Source organism: Lepisosteus platostomus, chromosome 14, assembly GCF_059453375.1.
Source record: "Lepisosteus platostomus isolate fLepPlt1 chromosome 14, fLepPlt1.hap1, whole genome shotgun sequence".
In the NCBI taxonomy this organism is placed as follows: Eukaryota; Metazoa; Chordata; class Actinopteri; order Semionotiformes; family Lepisosteidae; genus Lepisosteus; species Lepisosteus platostomus.
The window spans coordinates 15,373,118-15,398,437 of record NC_142624.1 but is presented as its reverse complement, the minus strand read 5'-3'; the positions used below and the strand labels follow the sequence as shown (position 1 = coordinate 15,398,437).

General features: G+C 41.6%; 1 protein-coding gene and 1 long non-coding RNA gene across 7 annotated transcripts; both read right to left on the bottom strand.

Annotated features, from left to right (window-relative positions):
• Nucleotides 1-17,042: 17,042 nt before the first annotated feature.
• LOC148648879 (uncharacterized) lies at nucleotides 17,043-18,251 on the bottom strand. The gene is made up of 2 exons (XR_015926464.1): nucleotides 17,923-18,251; nucleotides 17,043-17,138 (listed from the first exon to the last, which is right to left on the bottom strand). It is a non-coding gene; the product is annotated as an uncharacterized LOC148648879 (long non-coding RNA).
• A 2,611-nt stretch (nucleotides 18,252-20,862) lies between these two features.
• LOC148648878 (ubiquitin carboxyl-terminal hydrolase 37-like) lies at nucleotides 20,863-24,485 on the bottom strand. Of its 6 annotated transcripts, none has more exons than XM_088607202.1 (9): nucleotides 24,259-24,485; nucleotides 23,642-23,770; nucleotides 23,277-23,350; nucleotides 23,116-23,153; nucleotides 22,847-22,937; nucleotides 22,129-22,380; nucleotides 21,862-21,985; nucleotides 21,250-21,395; nucleotides 20,863-21,077 (listed from the first exon to the last, which is right to left on the bottom strand). In XM_088607202.1, coding segments are annotated over exons 6-9 (414 nt in total). In that variant the 5' UTR covers nucleotides 22,131-22,380; nucleotides 22,847-22,937; nucleotides 23,116-23,153; nucleotides 23,277-23,350; nucleotides 23,642-23,770; nucleotides 24,259-24,485; the 3' UTR covers nucleotides 20,863-20,935. The 6 variants fall into 6 exon arrangements, 3 of the variants coding, with proteins under 3 accessions (XP_088463328.1, XP_088463327.1, XP_088463329.1); XM_088607201.1 differs by having other exon boundaries at nucleotides 23,277-23,347; nucleotides 24,259-24,483; XR_015926556.1 differs by lacking the exon at nucleotides 21,250-21,395 and adding an exon at nucleotides 21,461-21,544 and having other exon boundaries at nucleotides 20,944-21,077; nucleotides 21,862-22,380; nucleotides 23,277-23,347; nucleotides 24,259-24,355.
• Nucleotides 24,486-25,320: the final 835 nt, after the last annotated feature.

Below are 25,320 nucleotides of genomic sequence, written 5' to 3'. Positions count from 1 at the left end.
AAAACCGAAATAAGTCATAAGGGAAAGTTTGAAAAAATCATTACAATCTCTCCATTAAATGTTGGATCAAGATTTCTAAGCGTTTGACATCATAGAAGACCCTGTTAGAAGACTGTGTTACCATGGCGCCAATGATGTCACTCAAAGAGTCTTGAAGATGACAGTTGTATTAATCTGCTTCTCAGTCTGAACATGGAGCTGCAATGGGAAACACACTGAGCTGCTTGCAGTGTTCCCCTTGTCAATGTACAACATGGGACTGTCAGAGAAAAACAAACAAGGAGGCTGATCTGCTAGATGACATCAGAAAGAGGAGCAAGCCTGAGAGGAGGAGGAGAGAAAGAGAAGAAAGGAGAGGAATGGCAAAAGCCACCAAAAGCCTGAGACAGAACAGAAACAGCAGGGCAGGAGGTGCCTGGGTCAAGAGGACTCCTGAAACAACACAGGGGGACAAAAGAGAGTCTGCTGCCAACAGCAACAGTCACTGCCGAGCCTCAGAAATTAAGCCCGCCTGTGGTGGAATGTATAACACAAATAAGATCCAGCAACAGGAGAAAGACAAAAACAATGACCAAGAACTTTCACCAACTAAGGAACAGGAACAAGAGATGCCAAACCTCACTGTGCCTCCAGAATTTCTGACGGAACTAAAGGACAGGCCTGGGCCTCTACAGGAACCTGGGCTAGAGGAAAACTCCACCCCCTCTCAACTCTCACTGCACAGACTGCTCGGAGAAGGACAGCCCAGGAATCAAACTGAGGACACAAAAGACAATCAGGAGGAAAATGAGCATGGCTCATTAACTGTCAAGTCATGGCTGACAATGACAGTAAATTAGAAGAAGAACGAACGATGAAGACTGAGAATGGGGATGAGGAAGAAACTCCTAAAGAAAATCTGGACAAGGGAAACAAAGCACTAAAGAAGGCAAAAGAGAAAGAGCTGGAAACTACGCATAACAATGAAACACAAAAAGAACAAGATAGGCTACAACCTGAAAATGCTTCCAGGGATGAGGATGATATCAAAAAGGACATAGTAACACCCTGTCCAGCCAAGGACAATTCAAAGTCTGAAGCTGAAGACAAGTTCAGCCTAATTCCTGTGTTAGACTACAATCTTGAAAGCAGAAGACAAATGAAAGACTGGACAACTGAGTGCTTATACCTATCGCCCACACAAACACATGGTACAGGGACAACAGTTGACAACTTGAGAGGGGACTGTGAAAAGACAACACAAGGACTGCCAGAGCAAAACACAGAACACCCTAGAGACAGCTCTGAGGATGACATGAAGAGACACAAGACTGGAATGGAGAAGGAGGTGGAGAGAAGTGAGGCAGAACTGTCATCAACCAAGAAAAAAAAGTAATAGACTCTGGAAAAAGAATTGCAATGCCAAACACAGAAGAGGACATAATTCAGGACAGGATTCAACAAGAAACGTGTGAAGAATACACAAATTCACCTTTGTGTGGAACAGACACTGAAAGAACAACATCAAGTCCATTTGATGGAAGACGCAAAAAGTCCATTAGACACGCAACATGAAGACATTAAAGAGGACAAAGACATAGAAAATAACAATGAAGAACACTTAAACTCTAAGATACAAGAGAAACCCTTAGTGACACAAGACAACAATATAAGAAATATGCCACCTTATTCCCCAATGGCTCAATCCAAGTCTCCAGCTGAACACAGGATCAGCCCACTTGCTGTCTCAGACTACAGTCTTGGAAGGAGAAGCCTCATCTGTTGCAGAAGGCAAAGGAATGACTGGAGAGCTGAGGGCTTTTTCCTATTGCCTACAGAGACAGAAGGCAGTGGACTGACAGTGGAGTACACGACACAGGACTCTGAAATAAAAGACAGCTCTGAGGATGACATGAAGAAACACAAGACAGGAATGGAGAAGGAGGTGGGGAGAAGTGGGTCAGGACGAACTGGCATCAGCCAAAAGAAAACAGTAATAGTTCTAATTCTAATGCAAAACATGGTGGAGGACATAGTAAAGGATGGGTTTCAGGAAGAAAATTCTGAAGACAACACAAATTCTGCTTTGTGTGGAACAGACACTGAAAGAACAACATCAAGTCCATCTGAAGCCCCACCTGTGCAGCAGCAATTCCTGACCACCGCAGAACCTCACAGCTCTGCACCTGACACAAAGGACCAAGCTCACCTGAGAGGACAGGAGGGCCACACAAATGGAGCCCCCAGCACACCTCCCACCTCCTGAGAGACGAAGGGCTAAGAAATACAGAAACACAAAACATACACGAGCCGAAAAAGGAGACAGAGGAGGAAGACATGGAAGCCATACACAACACTGAAACACAAAAGGAAGAAAATAAGCAGCATGATGGAAATGGTACCAGCGGAGTGGAGAAGACAGATAAAACAAAGTGCCAGTCAACGGAAAAATATGACAGCTGTGACAAAAATGACAAAGGTGAGGAGAGTGTGTTAGCAGAATGTAAGGAAGTGACACTCAACAGAACTGAGCCCACAATGTTGCCTGGAACACAGATACAGGAAACAGTCTGCATTCCTGGAACTTCACAGAGCCCCGTTCCTGCCACACTGCACCTTCACCCACAGGAAATACAGAGCGGGGAGAAAACTGAGGACAACAGGATGTTCCAAACCCACCAAGTAGACGAAAAACTTTGGATGGAAGATGCACAAAGACCACTAGACACACAACATGAAGACATTAAAGATGACAAAGACACAGAAAAACAAAATGAAGGACACTTAAATTTAAAGATAAAAAAGAAATCATTAGTGATACAAGACAACAATCTGAAGGAGAAATCGCAACACGGAGAGAAGAGAAATTTAATGGCAGAAATACCACCTAATCTTCCCCCTGTCAAAACGCCTCATGATGCAGCACAGGAGTCTGGCTTAAACACGGTTGTGATGAACTTTCCTCCTTCCCCTGAGTCCATTAAGCACCACAGGAGGAGAAGAATCAGGGGCAGAAAGAAAAAGAAAAATATGGAGGCAGAAGAGGATGAACCTCCCCCAGCAGAGACGACACAAAATAACTCCAAGGAGATGCAGTTCGATTACCGTGCCAAGACAGGGGAAGTAAGGAAAAGACAGACAACCCAGACTGTCAAGGAGGAGAAAGTGTCACCTGAGCCCCTCATACAGACAACAGGCGTCCACACTGGGGCCCGACAGGTCCAGCTTCAGATCTCACAGTCAGGTCCACAGCCTGGCATGAAGAACAGGTGTAACACAGAGCACATGTCTTCCTCCTCAGAAAGCCACTCCAATGGATTAGCTCACGGGGGAATATCAATGAACAGGAACACAGTCACACTCAGAAACAAGAGAGAGTTCACATCCAGTACCAGGCAGGGTTGTGGACCTCCACAACAATTCTCAACTCGGGGGCAGATGCAAAGTTCAGACACAAAGTTGGACCCCCCTGGCTTCTATCGGACTTTAGTTTTCTGGAACAGTCAGATGAGGGACAGATGAGTGAAGAGATGGTCCACCTGCCCTAAAAGGATCACACCCTGCCCCCAGGCACACTCCTCCACCCACACAGACAGTGAACAAACAAAAAGACAGTCAGACAGTGAAACTGAAGCAAGCAGTGTGGTTGGTCAGGCAAGTTGCCAGCTGTTCACATCTGGACAGACATGAAACTCAGACGAGCTGAACGGAGCTCTAGTGCCACATTTGCACATACACAAGGAGGAAAATGTAAAGCTCAAAACATACAGGACCAGACAAGCAGACCCAACACCTGTCAAGTCTTTAAATACAAGAAAACCAAAGCCCACCTGACCTACTCTGAGGTAGTGAGAAGACAGTCTGGGCCTGGTGGGAAGAGCACTACCGAGTCAGACCCCCCCACAGATTACAACGGGGGGAATCACTGAGGACCTGGACAACAGCCTGTGACCAAGAACACTGATTAAGCACCTAAAAAACTCTCAACTTCATTTCTTCAAAAAGAAATTTACAATATGCAATAATAGCTGTGTTTCTCTTCTTTTTACACTAAAAACCTGAGTGCATTTTGTTTCAGAAATGTAGAAGATTCCAGCACAGGTATGGAATGATGGAGAGATATGTCCAGTCTGGTGTGACACATGAATTTTGTGTCTGTAAATAAATAAAGACAGACTTTATTTATTTAATTCTTCAACAAGCTTTTGAAATAACTTATTTGTAATATATTTAGAAACTAAAAAGAAAATTATTGAAATTACTTTCCTACGTATAACCATACGTTATGGTTTGGTTTTACCAATACCCCTCAACAGCTTTTTGGACTCTAATTTACAGTCTATCAGTAATATTACAGCCCTACAATAAGTGAAATGATACAATAAGAACAATCACTGAACCTGATGAACGTCACATCAATACTTTTTTAATGTGATAGAAATTTCATAGATGTGCTCTAGAGAATGTTCCTTCCTTAAAACATATTACTAATCAACCTGAAATTAAAACAGAAAACACGCAAGATTTATTAAAGTTGTAAAACTCTCAACATTTTTCCTCATTCAATGTTCATGCAATGGATAGAAAGATATAAAGAGAGTTCATCCTTTACAATCCCTTGGATCCTACATGCTGACAACAGTTGAGTCTGCAAGGAAACAAACTTGCAACAACTCAATGCAATAATTTGAATGGACTTAGACATCATACATCATGATGAAGCCGCTGGCTTACCTGTCCAAGAACAAACTGCCTGAAGACTGACGCTCTCGGGCTGGGTGAAAAGCAGAAGAGTTTGCGCCCTCTGTAGGGAGAAAAATAAATCAGACTCTTTACTGAGAAAAAAGTTCAACAGATTCCTGGAAACTGAATGCTTTTTGAAATATATTACACCTGTTTTCAAGTCCTTGCATTGGTTATCTATCAGGTTTCGAGTCAACTTCAAAATCCTCATCCTCATTCAGTACCTACAGTCTGTCTGACTCTGGTCTTCTAGCTGTCCTCAAGAACATCTACATTCTGTGAGTGACAGGGTCTTCTCTAGCTGCACCCCAGAGCTCTCAATTTGTGTTTCCAGTGATATCAGTCACGTACCCTGAGTGCATTTAAATCTAACCTCAGAACCTTTCTTTTCAGAAGACTTAGTGTCTGTATCTGCTTCATTTTCTAATTTTGGTAGCACCTCTAACTGCTTGTCTTTCTTATATGTATTTACTTTGTAATCTGTGGTCCTTTTATCTGTTTTTATATATTTTTATAAGTATACTAGTTTGTCACTCTTCTCATTCCCTTTGCTAAATGACTTTTCATACTAATCTGATCAATCTAACTGCCAGTTTTCACTGCTTTCTCTATCCTGCTAGATTTGCAATTATTCTGAAAATTTTCATCTTGAAATAACTCATTTCTAAATACCTTTTTTCACTGTTAACATCTTGCAGCAACTCTGCAACAAAATATACACTTAGCACAGTTCATCCTGCTACCAACATTGAATAAAAAAAATCTTATGATTTCTATATTTATGTCTTTATTTAGTGGTTTCATTAGTGACAAAGGCTAAACTTTCTTGGAAAAAACTGACTTGCTTTAACAAAGTATGTTTACAAATCCTTTCACCTGGCAATCTACCTGAATGCCCAACTATCTGAGAAGCCCTGCATGAAACCATGGTTGCTATTAATTCATTTAGGGCTCATTGACAGAATTGCTGTTTTTTATGCATGCTAATTTTCTGATTCCTCACTCTGTTTCATGTTTATAGATAAGACTTTATTGATCGCAAAGGGAAATTGATGTACATGTTCATGTACATGATGAACATGTTTGCATGTTCTTTTGTAACATACACCTTTTTGTGATTTTTTTGTATATCTAAGCAAGTGTTCCTGCATCCCTCTTCTGCACTATAGTCATGGCTTTTTTCTGTTTATTTCAAAGCAACATCTGCTCCATTTCTAAAACTTTTTGCCCATGTGCATTTTTGTGCACTTTAACGTCCTGAATTTTCATTTGCATTAATTTGTAGAATGAATTTGAGTTTTAGCCTTAAGTTTTCACTATCTTTTGTTTCTTGTCCTACAACTGTTATTATTGATCACCAAATTATTGTACTTGACATGACTTCATTCAGCCTTTCCTGAACGTCTATGACAGGCAGAGAGAGTGCTGTTTCTGGTGCGATCTTTTGCAGCTGACATTTCACTGTTTTAAACGAACAAGAAATTAGATTGCTCATAAATCACTTATTCTATATAAATACAGCGTAATTGCCCTCCGAAAATCCTCTTTTTCTTGTTCGTTTTAGAGACCTTGATCGAAACTGATTATATAATTATACGAATTACACGAATATAATTATATCTTATTAATTTCTTGAGATACGCGATTCTTTTAATACAGTCTTTGCTGTGCTCTAGAGGATCCTTGTGATATTTCGAGCTCTGGTTGAATGATAAGTGTCGCAGTTTAAATCATTTTCGTAGTTAGAAATTATGGGACGCTCTGTTAAAAGCAAGGGAGTTTTTATGTCCGTTGCAGTTCTTTTGCAACATGAATATAATTATATCGTTATTAATTTCTTGAGATACGCGATTCCATATTATATTCCCTTTTAATCAAATTCTAAAAGTATGCTTGTTGACTCCGGTATCACGTTAGTTAAAGACTTCGATGCTTAAAATGTTTAGGGAGAAATGGAATACTGGTGTGTATGTTTTCTTTAAAGTACCGAGACCAGCCATATACTGTATGTTTAAGTTCCAAAATTAATATCGTTTATGGACTTCACACGCGTTGCAGTATGCTCCTATTCTTTTTATTCTCAGGCACTAAGATTTCCCTTCTGCTTTGTGTAAGGATGGTATCAAAAGCAATCTTAAGTGGTGAGAAAGCTGTGCTCAATGTATTTAAGGGACTTTCGAAACTCTGCCCCAAAGTCATGTGACTGATTTTTCGCCCTGTTTTGTTGGTTAAACGCAATGATAACAAGCACCACCATGGTAACTGGGATGTGTAGTTTTTAATTCCGTTTGAATTATAACTGTAAGTACTGTCTTCATATTTGGCCAGGGCTTTAAAGAGAAGGCGCGCCAAAAAATTTCGGTGCCGTCGTCTCCGCTTTAAAGGTACCCCCTTGCTGGAAGAATTTGACCTCGGAACGTTTGCCCAGCGTACTGTTAAACCAACGCATTAGCATGTTAAAGCGATTCTATTGAGGGAGTAGCCCAGCTACCACTTAACACTGTACTTCCTACTTTGAATACCTGTGAAGCCGGTTTAATTCGTCACAGCCAGCACTCCGGGAGAGAGGGGGTTGAGTAGTGGAAGCAGGCGAGATTTCCAGCGAAAGACACCTCCCCCTCAAAAACCCAGTAAGCAGTAATGCTTTAAGTTGAAAATCGAGGTAGATTTTGAGGATGATAAAAAGGGTAAACTGGGATGGGAGGAGGGTTTGGTTTTGCATAAGGGTTTTGCATAAGGGGCAGAAGATTTCCCTTCTGCTTTGTGTAAGGGAATTGAGTGTAAGTAAAATTACCTTACACTCAATTTAAACACAAGCTGTCTTTCTGTATGAACCTCTAAGCTGGTTCATACAGAAAATGTAGAAATGCATTAGCCTGATTATGATTAAAAAACACATAATTAAACATGCGTTTGCGATTTAAATCAGAACACGATTTAAATCAATATAAAGGTTTATATTGTAATGCATACTGTCCAGCCTCCATTTCTCTATAAAAATTTACTCTGTTGCACACACACACAATAGAAGCAGGAACCGTTGTCAGAAGGGAAGAAGGTGACTATTCATTGTTATCAAAAATGACTTAGAATCGATCATGTTGCGATATTTTGAAATATAAAAGTCAATTGATTGTCCATAATATCGCTATTCTATTTTTTCGAAGAAATGTTTGTTAAAAGAAAAGTCCAGCACCAGCTGGATTCAAACACACAACCTGTGCGTTGTTAGTCACGCACCTAGACCAGTAGGCTACAAGACAACTCGCATGAATAGGGAGGCGAAACAGCCTTACACAGCCCTATCGCAGTACACGAATATAATCATACCGTTATTAAATTCTTTAGATACGCGATTCCATATTATATTCCCTTTTAATCAAATTCTAAAAGTATGCTTGTTGACTCCGGTATCACGTTAGTTAAAGACTTCGAAGCTTAAAATGTTTAGGGAGAAATGGAATACTGGTGTGTATTTTTTTCTTTAAAGTACCAAGACCAGCTATATACTGTATGTTTATGTTCCAAAATTAATATCGTTTATGGCCTTCACACGCGTTACAGTATGCTCCTATTCTTTTTATGCTCAGCTACTAAGATTTCCCTTCAGTGGTAAAATTCAATATCTACAACGGGCACAGTAAAGACGTTTACAGTAAGTCTTTCTACGACAGACCAACGGACCACGAGTGCCCCTGTCGGTCAACCAATCACGTACCGCGTCATCTTGCGTCATGATACGCGATACCGCAGCCAATTACCTGCGGTACGTGTCTGTACCGCGCACTTTGAATGGCTGCATCTGTAAATTCAGTCCTTCTCTGCTTCATGCAAAGACATTTTTTGGCTCAAAGTGACCATGGAGTATTACTGCATTAACACTGGTGGTGATGGGTATAATTCTTACCATGTGATTCATCGCAGCTTAACATTTCCTGAGGAGAGTGTGTCAGGGTAAAACAGAAACACCCTTTACACATTGTTTTAAACAATATAAGAAGGACAGGGCTGAAAGGAACAGAGAATGGTTGGCCGTACCTTCACTCCTGCTAGGATCCTTGTGGACAAGACGCTAATGTCCAGGTGCAAGAGGGGCTGTTGGCTTTAATTCTGAGGAATCTTCTGTCTGGGGAAGTGAGAGTCAATTAATTTAAAGAAAAAAACATTAACGATTGCAAAACAGGTTTAAATACAAACATGAAAAAATACGATGTTGTTTTTTTATACTTGAGGTTATGACTGTCAAAAGTATGTGAATTTGCCAACCTAGTTTAGTTGTTAGTACCATATTGATGTAAGAATCTCATAAAGCAGCATACCGGAGACCCATAACCTGAATTCTGTATAGTGTTGCTAATGTGGCAGAGAAAAGGTAGCGATGCACTGTGCACAGTATGATATCGCATTAAGCACTGAAATTGGCCCCGTGGATGAACCAGGGTGAAAAAAAACGTACCTCTTCAAAACGAAAATTGAACAGGTCAGCAAACTAGACAAGTCTAGGATTCTAATCAACACAATATTTCTCTCGGATGATCAATATTCTTAATTCCAAGAACCGTTTCAATTGGAAAACCTCTGAGGCAAAAAAATAAGGGGGAAATGCTGGATGTTTTAAGATGTTTAAAAATACCTCCAGGATGGAGATTTAAGGACCAAACAGGAGGAACAATGTGCATATGGTAACCCTATAACATAAACAGAAGTGCTGTATGTGTAGAGTACACACCCTATATAAATACAGCAAATACTCTATCCTCATCTTGTATCCTGGTCATGTTTTCACATCCACTGCTGCTTCTTAGGATTTCAACAGCTTCATTATTGCTTGAGTGGTCAGGATGCACACTGACTCACTGACCTGTCGCTGGAAACACAGCACACAGAACATACTGAAATGCAGGGGGACCCCGCTTTTACGCCATTGACCACACCCTTAAAGGGAGCCCAACAGTAACTTTCTAGTTAAATCATTGCAAAAAGGGTTTTGTATTATATAAAAATAATTTGCTATATATGTAACTGTCTTGTTTTACACCTATGGGTGAATGAGATGCTTATGTGATTTTTACGTCTTTTCTATGCCCCGACATTACGGCCTCTGAACACAAAGCCCCCAACAAGGTTCAGAGAACCGTCGAGAAGCTCAAGCAGACTACGTCGCCTTAAAAGTTCAATGTCATTTTCCTCAATACAGTACAGGGTGTCCTTATTTATCACATATACAGTTTTCAATGTAACTTTATGTAGTACAGTACTGTACATAATAGTTTAATTTAATAGTATTTTACTGTGTGTTGCTTTCATCTTCTGCAGCACTGCACGTTCGCGGTACACGACACCATCTTGTGCGGGAACAGCCTCCCCTCTCCGCCTTCTCTCATCAGAGTCGTGCGCGGAGAGTCCCACGCACAATGTTTCTCTCACTCACACAGTCGGTCTTTTACTGTTTATTTTCCATTTCCAAGTGTTTCCAGAACGTATAAAAGACGTTTTAATTACATTTAAGTGCTCAACTTAAGAAGAACTGTATTACAGTTACCGTTCTGTTAATACACAGAAAACTTGAATGGACATTACTACTGTCGACTTGCAGTACATCATGCCCTATTATATTTTTAATACATTGGTACTTGAGGACATATACAGTATGTCACACATAAAGCCCTCCGTAGACTATTGACTAACCACTGTTTCCATTATTTCTTGTTTGAAATCTTTCCCCGCTTATCGTCGCTGTTTTACGGTGCCCGTCGAAGACGTTAAACGAGGACCTCCCTCTATTACGCAAAAGTCAAATACCGGCACTTCAGATTTTACTACAGTATGTCTGTGCCCGGTGTACCGCTACACTGGACTCACGCAAATCCTGTGGTTCCCATAATAATGTTTTCTCGGTGAGTAAAGTTTCCGTTACTCGGGCAGCGAGCTCCTCCAGCTGGTGAGGACCGCGTCTCCACCCGGGCTGCTTCCCACGCCTGCGGGAGCTTCTGCATATTATCTCACGATTCTTCACGGACATTTTCAACTATCCGTATTTTAACGAAGTCAGGAAAACACCCAAGGGAATTTGATTTTGTTTTTTATTTCATTCATTTACTGATTAGCATAGTAGGATAATGTATAGTGACGTCCTGCCTGCTTTCTATTACAGTTTAAAACTTGGAATTTTAAGTACTTCATAAATTACTTACCAAGATGTTAAAAGCAGCTCATATCCTGTCAGATTTTGCTAACGTTAGCTTTTTACAGGTACATAAATTCTGCTAAGTGTGAAAGTTATACTGTACATTTGTTTTAGGAAGCGAACGTCAAACATAAATGGCATTTTTCAAAAGACTTTCTAAGTCTCTCCTTAATTAAAGGATATATAATCACCTTTCATAAATAATATTTGTCCTTTGTAAAAGTTGTTCTCTCTGCCCCATTGTATCCAGTACAGATGGTGTGGATTGAAATAATCCAATCCGTTTGGTCTAAAATAATTCATATCACTTACATGGACAGTGGCCTCGCAGCTGTCGTCAGTATAATGTACGCAGGCGAACATCTCTCTCTGTCAGAACCGACAGTTAACAGCATCAACCAGGGGTTTGTGCGCGAGTCTGTAGTTTAATATGTGTCAGTGTGCACAAGACGATAAATTCCCGCACTTTTTATAAATTATTAATAAATATAATTATTTTCTCTCCAATATATTATGTATTTGTGTCCACTTTAATAAAGAGTTTGTAATTTAGTTTAGAGTTAACATATTAATAATAAAGGTATATATTAGTGATTATGATAAAACCTCAGACCGGGGTAAAGTTAGCTTGAAGTTCGAAAACGATTTTGGCACGCCTGTAGCGCTTTCACGAAACCTCTTAGAGTTGCGAGAACACTTGCTTTGTGTATAAAGTTCATTGTGAATGCTTTCTAAGCCTTCACTTTGTCGTTTTTATTACATTTTTTTTTACCAAGCACGAATATTCTTTTGTCCATATCTTCGCAATGGAAGCACAGAACGCCTTCAAACCAAATGCATTTTAAAGACCACGACTTGTGGAAACTTCTACAGCCTCTACATCAAACTATCAGTGAGCTAATTATCTTTTTTTACACCTCCGGTTTTTCATCGATGCGTAATGTCTCCAACTGACATCATAATCTGACAAGATACATTGTTTAGGGGAGACTTGACCACCCACTGTCCCCCCTGGTATCGTGAAGCTCATCGTCCCTTGGTTTACCAAAACCAGAATCAATTAGGGTTCCGGGGGATCGGTGTATGGTACAAAGTCTTAAAAACAGAACATTTTTGAATTGTCTATAAAAAACAACCAATATCCCTTGGATTTCCCAAACACAAAGTTGGAGAAAGTATACTAACTCCATACCCTCAAATGACAAAAGGCCTGTGGCGTAGACAGGGTAAACAACAGCATCATGTGACATAGCAGCTCGGAGGTCTGACAAGCCCAGTTTAATTTACTCAACCCCATCCTGAAGTAAGGATGTTTTTCTTTGGCCTGGAATCCAGGACTGATCACATCCGTCTATAAGGGTACAGACATACCTGACCTAACAACTACCAGGGCATGTGTGTGAACAGTAACCTGGGCTAGCTATTCACCAGTATCTTCAATACCCTATTACTGGCACCTTACCAAACTCAGTGTCCTGAATAGGAGTCAGATCAACTTCATATGAAGCTGGCACATATCTGACCACATATGCACTCAACACACACTTTTAAATGAACATAGTGACCTGTGTCTTTAATTTCTAAAAATCAATAGGCTCTATTTTGAACAAACGATAAATATACAAACTTTCAAAGTGGGGTAAGAGGTACAGTCCACAACTGAATTATTTTAGTGTAATCGGAAAGTACAAGCGGTTTGAAAATACCTACATAAATCATTTGAGGAAGACAGTGTTGGTTTTTGTATCATTTGGGTTTGTGTTGTCTCTTATTGAGATCTCCAGTCACCTGCCCTTATACAGTGCCTTGCGAAAGTATTCGGCCCCCTTGAACTTTTCAACCTTTTGCCACATTTCAGGCTTCAAACATAAAGATATAAATTTTTTTTATTTTATGTGAAGAATCACCAACAAGTGGGACACAATTGTGAAGTGGAACGAAATCTATTGGATTTTTGAAACTTTTTTAACTAATAAAAAAATGAAAAGTGGGGCGTGCAAAATTATTCGGCCCCTTTACTTTCAGTGCAGCAAACTCACTCCAGAAGTTCAGCGAGGATCTCTGAATGATCCAATGTTGTCCTAAATGACTGATGGTGATAAATAGAATCCACCTGTGTCCACCTAAGTCTCTGTATAAATGCACCTGCTCTGTGATAGTCTCAAGGTTCTGTTGAAAGCGCAGAGAGCATCATGAAGACCAAGGAACACACCAGGCAGGTCCGTAATACTGTTGTGGAGAAGTTTAAAGCCGGATTTGGATACAAAAAGATTTCCCAAGCTTCAAACATCCCAAGGAGCACTGTGCAAGCAATCATCTTGAAATGGAAGGAGTATCAGACCACTGCAAATCTACCAAGACCTGGCCGTCCCTCTAAACTTTCAGCTCAGACAAGGAGAAGACTGATCAGAGATGCAGCCAAGAGGCCCATGATCACTCTGGATGAACTGCAGAGAACTACAGCTGAGGTGGGAGAGTCTGTCCATAAGACAACAATCAGTCTTACACTGCACAAATCTGGCCTTTATGGAAGAGTGGCAAGAAGAAAGCCATTTCTCAAAGATATCCATAAAAAGTCTCGTCTAAAGTTTGCCACAAGCCACCTGGGAGACACCCCAAACATGTGGAAGAAGGTGCTCTGGTCAGATGAAACCAAAATCGAACTTTTTGGCCACAATGCAAAACGATATGTTTGGCGTAAAAGCAACACAGCTCATCACCCTCAACACACCATCCCCACTGTCAAACATGGTGGTGGCAGCATCATGGTTTGGGCCTGCTTTTCTTCAGCAGGGACAGGGAAGATGGTTAAAATTGAGGGGAAGATGGATGCAGCCAAATACAGGACCATTCTGGATGAAAACCTGTTGGAGTCTGCAAAAGACCTGAAACTGGGACGGAGATTTATCTTCCAACAAGACAATGATCCCAAACATACAGCAAAATCTACAAAGGAATGGTTCACAAATAAACGTATCCAGGTGTTTGAATGGCCAAGTCAAAGTCCAGACCTGAATCCAATCGAGAATCTGTGGAAAGAGCTGAAAACTGCTGTTCACAAACGCTCTCCATCCAACCTCACTGAGCTCGAGCTGTTTTGCAAGGAAGAATGGGCAAGAATTTCAGTCTCTCGATGTGCAAAACTGATAGAGACATACCCCAAGCGACTTGCAGCTGTAATCGCAGCAAAAGGTGGCTCTACAAAGTATTAACGCAAGGGGGCCGAATAATTTTGCACGCCCCACTTTTCATTTTTTTATTAGTTAAAAAAGTTTCAAAAATCCAATAGATTTCGTTCCACTTCACAATTGTGTCCCACTTGTTGGTGATTCTTCACATAAAATAAAAAATTTATATCTTTATGTTTGAAGCCTGAAATGTGGCAAAAGGTTGAAAAGTTCAAGGGGGCCGAATACTTTCGCAAGGCACTGTAGATGCCTCTTTTGCTTATTTGTTGTTAGAAATTGAGCTCGCCTGTGTGCCTCCTACTAGGGTTTTTTTTTTTAAAGGAATAGGTTGGTTTTCTATTTGTTTTGTCCCCTCGCCCAGTAACAGTTTACTATAGGGGGGATTCTGGAGACAGTATGTCTCCTTTTGCATTGTTTCCAGACCTGGGCTGATTTGAGTTCTTCATGGTACTGGATTACAAGGGGAGGTCTAACAGAAGTGAATGGTGGTTGATCTGCTGTCTGCCCAGGCAGGAAGGTAGATACAGTATATGTAAACAGGTTTTAGCATTAATGTTTTGCATACAATCACCCTTTCCAAAAGGTGAGAAAACAGGACACAGCCTTTCAAGGGACTTTTTTTTCCCTACAGTATTAATGCTTACGGTGGGTTTTAACTCTTTGTGGAGATAAGCTATTTTTATCTTCTTTTCTTTGGTGTAGGTTCAGGAATGTGTGGGCTTTCTTTTCTTCCATGTCTTGTTCCTTTGTTCAGTTGTTTTGTTTCTTTCTGTTTTGTCCCCTTGTTTTTGTGCTGGTGGTAGAATTTCTGCTGGCTTTTCCATGTTTTTCCTTTTTTGCTCTTTGATTTAATTTTTTCCTGTCACCCATTTTCCTTATTTATCTCAATGTGATATGTTGCCCTTCTCCTCAGCTGTTGAGTCTCTTACACTTTCTTCACTGTTATCAGCATTGTCTGATATTGGATTTCATTTCAAGGTCCTTATTTTTTAGTAATCCTGTTATTTTTTCCATTGTTATTCTCCTCTTTTATTGTACTATTGCTGTTATTGCTATGTCTGCCCACAGAGTTCATTTTATTCTTAAACAACATACTAAATAAATAATATAAGAATACATGTTGTGCTCCTCTCTTTCCTGCCACTTGCACTCTTGATACTGTCTTCAAATAATTCCAATATTTTAGAGCTCTATATATTCAAGCCTTGAAGGCCTAAGATGTTTTTTAAAGTCTTTGAATGTGGTGTACTAACTACTGTCTACGATAACAATAACATACATAAATTACCAATAACATGTATATAAAAAATAGCCCAGAAATCAAGTATGAAGTAAAGAAATGGCTGCAGCTATGAATCAGAATTTTAATCTATTGGTTTTGTAGTTGGGGGGTTGCATTCGGATGGTACTACTTGGAATTTGTTAGACAAGGGGTGTGAAGATTCGATACAGATGGATTTTGCTGTACACAAAACAAGTGAACAATAGACGGACATAAATTCACAAGACAGCCCAGTTTGTACTTGCCCTTGACAAACCAGCACATCAGAGTGAAAATTAAAACAAATTGAAGGAAGGACCAATAGGAGAAGATCAACAATGAATCATTAACCTTACAATGCTTAAGTTGCCTTTATAATAAAAATAATTTTGTCCTTTTTGTGAGGATCATGTCCACATTGGACTTGTTTTTTTAAGTAGTTTTGAAATTTCACTTAGGGTTCAGAACATTTCACAAGAACTAATTTTTTTTTCTACCACCTCAGCTGAATGTCCCCCATTTAGGTTAGGGTGGTGGTTTGGGCTTTTTCCAGAAACCTGTTGTCATTTCTTTGATGTTGTGCACATTTGTCTTCAGGACGTTTTCTTCACACCTCCTATCATTCTAGTGTTATCTTCAAAAAATCATTAAAAAATAAAGAAAGGTTCCACAACCCAATGCAAGGTTGTATAAGGTTAGGAAGGCTGTCTGGTGTGTAAAGCACTTGGTTTCAGCACTGTGGCTGTTGTGCTTGAAATGCTATTGAGTCATGAAAAAGACCCCTATCCCACTGTATTACCTGTAGTGTTATCTTCAAAAAATCATTAAAAAATAAGGAAATGTTCCACAGCCCAAATCCAGGTTGTATAAGGTTAGGGGGGTTGTCTGGTGTGTAAAACACCTGGTTGCAGCACTGTGGCTGTTGTGCTTAAAAACCCATTGAGTCATGAAGACAACCCCCTATCCCACTGTTTTACCTGTAGTGATATCTTCAAAAGATCATTAAAAATAAGGAAACGTTCCGCAGCCCAAAGCAAGGTTGTATAAGGTTAGGGGGGTTGTCTGGTGTGTAAAACACCTAGTTGCAGCACTGTGGATGTTGTGCTTAAAAAGCTATTGAGTCATGAAGAAGACCCACCTATCCCAGTGTATGGCATGTAGTGTTATCTTCAAAAAATCATAAAAAATAAAGAAAAGTTCCACAACCCAAAGCAAGGTTGTATAAGGTTAGGGGGCTGTCTGGTGTGTAAGGCACTTGGTTGCAGCACTGTGGCTGTTGTGCTTAAAAAGCTATTGCGTCATGAAGAAGACCCACCTAAACACTAAACTAAACACTATGAAATTAAACCTAACAAAACATTATTCTCTGAATACTGGATACTGGGTGAGCATTGGGAACTCCATAATTGACATATTACAGATATCATCTAATTAGTGAGAATAATATTCACTGCAGGAAAAGATATATTGAAGCAGACTTTAATATACCTGTGTAATTTGATACAGTTCAATGTAAGGGTATATTAATGAAAACACCTTTAAGGGGTATTTTCAGAAGTTATTGATGTGATCTAATCAATGGGAATAATGTTCATTGCAGTACAAGTAATAAAAAAGTTAATTCTGATATTTGCATACATTAATGTTACTGGTTGGATAAAAAATGAATAGCACAAAGTTTGGGTTAAAGAGGAAACAGGCACTTCAGTGCACTTTTATTAGTCCCAGTCCCAGTCCCAGTCCCAGGTGTGGATCTCCTCCTCTTCACCTCACACACCTGCTGATGAGACACAGTGCATTTAAATAGGAGGAGCTCAGCTGTCAGGTGTCAGGACAACAACCCCCAGCTGGCTCCTCTTAGGCCATGACCGACACTGACTGCCTGTCACAGTTCAGTACCGATCCTACACTAACATTTCGTTAGAGCAATGAATCTGCTTGTAAAACCAATCAGTCTGTACCTGTGCGTGTAGAAGAGGATATATGCATTCCTCTCTCCAGCCTTCAGCACAGACAGCTCGACTGTCCTCCTCACCCTCTGGTCATTAAATTGGAGCCATGTCTGCTCTGCGATGTTAAAAACGTCACTAATGTAATGACCTGCAGAGACAGAGAGATGAGGCTTCTCTCATCAGTGAGACATTATTACACATCACAATGACAAACCACCAAGGGACTTCATTGACTTGATATGTAGCATGTAGTTGGGAAGCACAGAGTCTTTTGTTCACAAAAAACACCCATGGATTCATCTTGCTCCCCGCTCCTTCCTCCTGTTCCCCCTTGTTCTCCTGGTTCACATTCTGTCTGACCTGAGCCAAAACCTTAACAGGTCAGAACTATGTCTGTCACCAAATCCAGGGTCCCTGAAGACGCTGAGCTCCCTATACATTGTGCAAGGATGGGTCATTGCAGGACCACACTGTCCTCACCAATATTGTGTCCCTAACATCTCTGTCTGATGTTCTTGTACACACAACAGCAGGAAGCTCCTCAGATAACTGCACTGCTCAAAAACGCTGTTTCTCATGTGATAACAGGTCGGGTTTTTGAATTTGTCTTACCAGAGGTGGAAGTTCTCCCAACATGGCTGAGGACACTGACAAGCTGATAATTTGTTGATGGTTCCCCGTTCTAAAACAAACACAGTAAGCAGGGTCAGGGACATTTCACCACTGCCTCACTTGGGCTGCATTCTACAATCTCTTCAATCCTCTTTTCTTCTCTTCATAAACGTTAACTCTCACTCAGCTCTCGGTTCTCTTTCAAAGACCCCATCTCTCACTGACTCCAACACAAACTCTTGTCACTCTCTCTGAGCTTCTGTCTGAGTCTGGCCTCATGTTCTCCCTGCTGCCTCTATCTCTCTCCCTCCCCTTCCTCGCCAGCTGCTGTCTGTGCTGAGCTACTGCCTCTGTCTCACAGTGAGGCTCCACTGGGCTCTGCTTCTCTGTTTTCAAGGACATTCAGGAAACCAGAAATAAAAAGTGTAAACACACATGTCTCTGAAAGTGCAACTTAAGAAATATATAAGGCTATAATGACCATGTCAGAAAACCTAAAGCAGATGAACTATTTTTAGATTTTATCATTTCATGGGTCTGGACATCTTAAGAGGACACATTATTGTCCTTAATAATAAATGAAAGAGATTTTCTTAGGATAATCCTCTTAGAATGCACCAGGTACTGTAGATCTGAAGTAATGACAGGTAATTCAGGAGTTTGTAATTCCAAGTGGAATTAATTGATCACAAGTTTGTGTTAGGAAGCAGATCACTGAATGGCCAGTCATCAGAGAAAGGAACTGATCTGATGGTCAGTTTAAGACTAGGAGAAGGAGTTGAGGATTAGGAAGAATGTGATCTGACAGGAATGAGATTCTGCTCATCTGTTGTTGTGGGTGTTTATCAGATATGTGTGGAGGTGTCAGTACTGTTAAGGAGATGTGGGCCAGAGGTGAATGGGGGGTTACCTGGTGATTCTCCCTGCTTGTCCTGAGGGGCTGTGGAAGGTCCTTACTGCAGGCTCTCCTGCAAGCTCATCTGCAGGGCTGCAGCCAGGAGAACTTCTTCACTGAGCCCCTCTAACAACCTGTAGAGACAGCATTGAGAGTGTGAGCTCTGCTCTCAAGCAGACCGACAGTTCAGGTGCTTTCTCCCCAGAGTGACAGCACACAAAGCTCTCCTTGACTATCTGCTCTCTGTCACTTGCCAGTGATAATAATTGGCTCAATCTGGAGTTTATGTACTGGGTTATAAATTTACTATAATTATATCAAGTTCCATAACCCAATAATGGGTATATTGGCAAGTGTGAAGAAAGTGCAGGATACAAACTTCAATACAGTGCACTACACTACTACCACTACAATAAAAACTAAAAGATTAAAGTATACACTGTTGAAGTGTGAGCATGGAGTGGAAAAAAATTGTGCAAGACTTGTGATATTCTGCAACATAATATCTTGGTGTCTCATAATGTCTTAGAGCTGGATTTTACACTCCACTGATACAGCTGCTCTGTGTTGCAGACAGTATGACACTGTGACTGTTTCTGGGCCAAAGAGGGACTCACACTGTGGGCTCAGCTGTCCAGTCCAGAGCACAGGGAAGCTGGACACCACCGCTGCAGTGGGCTTGAGTGGTCAAGCCGCTGGGGACCACTGGCTCCTCCAGCTTGATGTTGTACTGCAGTGTGGTGTCATACCTGAACCGCTTCAAGTGCAGGATAGGCACTCTGCTCAGCAGAGGAAGAGGAAGAGGGACAGTGGGAATATCAGTGAAGAAGCACAATTCACTCCAGTTATATGAGACACTCTCATGAATGCAACAGTGCAGCAATTTACTCTTTATTCACATTCTTTCAGTCCAGAATGACCACTAGAGAGTCTCAGCTGTCATTTCCAATGAACCTAGTGTGGTGTAGATGGGAAACAGGCTTCCATGCTGCTGTACATAAAGATCAGTCAATGCAGAGTAAATCAGTTACACAGTAACTTCTCTGACACTGGTGTGGGCTTGTGAGCTGCAGGCAGACCTACCTGGGCAGTGTGCTGAAGCTTGAGGTGACAGAGGCCAGTTGTCCTGAGCAGCTCTGACACCTCCGTTCAATCTCTGCATCCTGAGCGAAGGAAGAGACATTGTCTGTGATCAACTGAGACAACCTAGTCGAGGTCACAATTTCGAGAGACCCACTTATGTTCAGACTGAATAACATGTTGAAGCTCGGATTAGGACTGATTCACATGATAGCTTTAAAAGCTGGGAATTTAACATGGAGAAAACAAAGAAGGCTACAATTTCAGTGAATCAGGATGTGACACCAGCCAGACTTGAAAAAATCATATAAATAAATAACTGTAGAACCCGTATAGCCATTTTGTTAGGAATCCCTGGTGGGAAGATACAAGGATCCAGTGCAGACGCAGGCACGGGTAATAGGTGAGGCAGGCGAACAAACCAAAACGAGAGGCAAGGTCGTGGTCAAAAGGCGAAAGGCAAATCGTAATCCAGGAAGATCTCCGGTAGCATACAGTCCGAGGCGAGAGGCGAGGTGCAAAGTTGAAAAGGCAGAAGGGGAATCCAAATACCAGAATAAACGAGGTATGGGAAAAAACGCCAGGTAGAGCTCTCAAGGAGTAGACTCAATACCGAGCAGCGGGAAGCAGGTGAAGATGGTATAAATAGCACTGCGCACCGCACGGTGAGTGTGAGCAGGTGGTTTAACTTGTGCGGCGGCGTTTGTTAATAATCACCCGCTGCTGGGGCTGATTAGCTCGCTTACGAGTTGGTCTTGACTGCCTGGTGGTCGTGACACATTTAGTATCAACAGCATCATTAAGTTTAGATTAAAGAAAAAAAATTAAATCTTTACAGAAATCAGGATGTAAGATAAAAATGCAACATTAGAGCCTGAGGCTTTATCATTGCTTAGAGTTTCCACACACATATTCTATGAAGATACAGTGAACTTCAATTGTGCTGAATTAACCTTATTTTTTCTCTCTCTGACACAAAACCCATGTTCTCCTCTGATCCTGCCCCTAAACCATGATGCCTGTCTCATGAGGCACATGTTAAAAAGCCCCATGTTCGTCCCGTCGAGCGTCGAGACTGACCTTGAAGTAGAGCTCCAGGCAGTCCTGGATGGAGCCCAGCGGGAGGAGGTCCAGAGACAGGTGGTGAAACACCTCTGTCCTGGTGGCTTGAGTTTCACAGCTTTCAGAGAACAGAGAGGCAGACATGTGACCACCCATTACTTCAAACACTTCCAATTTCCTTTCAAGGCCAAAATCAACTCTAATTATCAAGACTGACTTGTAGCTCTTTTCCTGAGAAACTGAACTCATGCAGGTGTGTTTATACTGGAGCTGAAACTCAAATTTGCCACCTCAGGACAGGTGAAAAATGGAGGCATTTCACCCCCTCCGGCTGGGCGCCCTGGGCACTGAGCAGCCATCGGGCCCAGGCCAGATTCAGCCCCTGTCCCTCCTCCTTCAGCTGAGACAGGCAGTGGCTCAGGAACTCATGAGCATCCTGCAGTGAGAGAGCTGTGTGTTAGGGAGACACCAGCTCTGCTGCGAAGGAGACCTACAGCCTACCTGAGCAGACAGAGGTCTTTCCTGTCGTGTGTTCATCAACTCTGGGTGCCAGCCCTCCACTACAGGATCCAATTCTGGTGAAGCCTAACAGTATAAAAGGGTTTTGGGAAATGAATTACCCACACAGGCAAACTACACAGACTGGTTAATCTGGCTGGCATATCTGTTGGAAGTGAACTGAAACCAGATCACACTGGAGCTACCAGCTGCACAACAACACTGCCCAGTAGAGCACTGTGTTTTCTTCAAAGCCTTGCCTGAAACTAGAATCAGGAAGCATTTAGATCAGTTTAAGTTTTTGAGGTTTTAGTAGTGGAATAGATTCTGTGGATTCTTCAGGTGCGTTTCAATGTCTAATATATGTGACAGAGGGATAAATGTCTTAGTTTCGTAGCTCTCACTTGTTGCCTGTCTCCACTGAACTCCTCATGAGGAGCTGAGATGACTGTTTTAATGCATCTCAGCTGCTCCTCCTTCTGACTCAGGCTGTTCTGGTTCCTCCCTGCAAGCAGGTGAGCAAACGACCTGCAAGGAAGAGAACAGGGCAGTCTGGACACTCCTCAACACAGCAGAACAGAGGCAAGTCAGTGGACTAGAGGAGCACATCTCAGTATTGGCGAACAGAAGGAAAACTAAGACACATGATCTAAACAACAGGTTCAATTTACATCTTTGTTTTCCACTGGAAGTTATAATTTTCACGGTTAGAAGGACTTGTGTGACCTCACAAGTTTATATTTTTTTCTAGTCCGTCTCGGTCTCTTTAAGCTGCTTCCTCCTGCCCTGGGCTCCAGTCCCTGAGCAGCCGAGTCTGGGGCATCATTTCCCAGCTGTGCCCCTCCCTCAGGATGTCATTGGAGAAGGACGGTAGCCCAGAGAGACACTGCAGGGTAGCGTTCATATAACAGCTGTTGGGGAACCTGTGGACAGAAGGACAGGGTCAACTGAGGAAGCCCTGGGACAGTCTGGAGTCTGAGCTGCACTAAGGGGACCTGGAGATGCCCTGTTCCTTCACTCCCTGCTGCAGCAGACACTGCAAAGCACTCTGGGCACTTCCTGTCATGTGTTCCTCATATTATTAAAGTATGATTCTCATAGTTTGAAATATTGTCAGTTTTGAATAGTGGATATTAAAAAATGTGATCCTAGCTAGATCAGGAAGAAGATGTCAGTCAATCAAGCTAGATTTCTGAATATATTCTTTACTAAATGTCCCTCGTTGCAGTTTTGCAAGATGTTATTACTTTTATCGGCCATTGCTTGCTGGTTGAAGTAAGCTCACTTATAAAAATCAAGGCACTCAGGAGAGAAGCAACACTGGTCATGGCTTCTTGTGATGAGTGTGTGAATCCGCAGCTGGAACTGTCTGAACGGGTGGGTCCTTACCCCAGGAGCTGGGTGGTCTCTCTGAAGGGTGCCCTGATTGAGAGGAGGAGCTGTCTTATCCAAGGGGGGAGAGCAGCACACTACACTGGAGCTGGAAAGGAAAAGCATGTGTTCACAGTGACCAGGAAACAGCTCACTGTGTAAACTGACATCATGAAATATTATTTCTTACAATGAATGGAAAGGAATCACTGAGACCCTCTGACTTTCTCATGAGTGCGGCACCAAGAGCTCAGTCAGCTCTTTTGGTTGAAACGAACGTTTTGTACCTGTCCAGTGAGGAAGAGCTGGTGGTCTCTTCCCCCTCCTAAAAAAAGAAAGCAAAACAGAAATTTTGGAACCTGAAGTAGAATTTAAAGACATGAAAGACATTCTTCACACCTTCTGCCGGGCTGCACAGTGTGCAGACAGAAGGACAGGGCATACAGACCTAGACCTGAGCTACTCTTCTTCTCAGTGTGCTGCTGCTCACCACCTGGGGGCGCCCTGTCAACACTCCTGCTACTGACACAACACAGGAAACACAGCAGTTAGAGCTCAGGCTGTGACTATCAGTCTCACACACTGGTACTGCATGAGGAGCAGGGCATTAATTACCTTTCTCAACATATCAAATATTTTAAAACCTCAAGTGCGTAAAACATGGTTTAGCTGGAAATGGAGATTATTTTCGAGTTTACTGAATTCCTCAAGGAGCTATGACTTAAGATTTTAAGGTCATTGTATTTATTATGCAGTATTTATTTATACCTATGATTGTTCTTATACAGAGGAGTATAACAGTAGAAGACATGCCTGTTGTGAGCTGTGAGAGTATGTGACCCAGAAAGCTCTGTGTCAGGCAGGCCAGGAGAAGAGGTTCTGGGGCTGGTCTTCTCCTGGACTCCACCTCTGTCAGGAGAAGACTGCTGGGCGCTGCTGGGGCTGTTTGAGAACAGAGTAGAGACACTGGGGTCAGTAAAGGGCAGGGGAAGATGATGGGAAGATGATGGGAAGAGCATCATTCCCAGATCTCACTAACAGGAGAAAGAAAGTCTAGAATAAAGCACTTCAGGTAAGTTGATGAGGGTCATTGATAATAATGACCCACTTTTCTTTGCAAGGACAGCAAGAAATTTAAAGTAGCTTACAGCTAAACGTTGACATTACAGTTGGACTTGGCTGTAATATAACAACTTTTATAAGTGCAGTCCTTGAAACAGTATATTTCAGTTATTACAGCATATTTCAGTTACTACAATAAAAATAAATCTACAGTTTTTCAGTTTCATATAGCAGTGTAACAGAAAATTAGATTTCAAACCCACTGTTATTCAATTTTAGTCTCCATACGAGATTAAAACTTATCATTTGTATGTTCTGAAAAAGAAGTATATAATAATTCGATCAAAATCGAAAAACTGAAAACATACCTTTCGAAAGCTCCAAGAAAAACATCCACAACATGGCATTATGTTCTTGCAGTTAATGAGCTTTGATGCTTTAATGGGCAGAAATAACTAGCGGGCAGGTATTATGACATCATCAGGGTGATGTCAACATTGGTTGCTGTGGGTGACCCTGGAGTCGCCCGACATTTAAAAACAATATTATGCAGTGATCTGAAATTAATGCATATTTAGAAACACTGACAGCAAATGTCGAGTGTTTCGAGGCTATTAGGACATTTTTGGACAGAATAATGAGCAGCGCCTGCACTCGAAATATACAGTACAGTAAGGATCAAAATAGAGGACATGTCCGGGAAAATCCGGACGTACGGTAACCCTAATTAAGCGGCATATTGCATCTCCTGGGAAAGATGAAGAGAAGTGTCCATCCAGGCTCAATATATGAATTGAGATTTCTGTAAATCAGTAAATTGACAAAGACTGATGATTAAAGCTGCTATCACCGCACGTCGACCGTTATATGTTCACTTTCCAGCTTCCGCTCACGCGCTTGTGTGAAAAGCAGCGTCGCTCGCGCCCCCTGCGGGCGGGTCACTGAAACAGCGGTCGGTTCACGCGGACACAAGTGTTGATTGTGACTGAACACGGTACTTAGATTAATTTGACCTTTCCGAATGACATAATATTCAACTACAATAAAATTCCATACACTATACAATAGACCTTCGTCGCATGAAGTCATGGGTCCACAGTATTTCACCGTTGAATGCACAGAGTGCCTGCCATAGTGAGTTTGGAGAGTTATGTTGAGATAAACAGCCCGTGGAGGGGAACAAATTCAGGAAAACGCAGAAAGAAACGGGAGGCTCAGTCCCTTAAAGTCTGTGTGTATACTTTATTGCGAAGGTCTCCACACTGCTGGTACTCAGGGGGAGCAGGGATATTGAGGACAAGGGATACAGTGGGTTAAATGTGTAATTTCATATAGTTCAGTGTAAGGGTATATTAATGAAAACACTCTTAAGGGGTCTTTTCAGAAGTTATTGATGTGATGATGTGATCTAATCAATGGGAATAATTTTT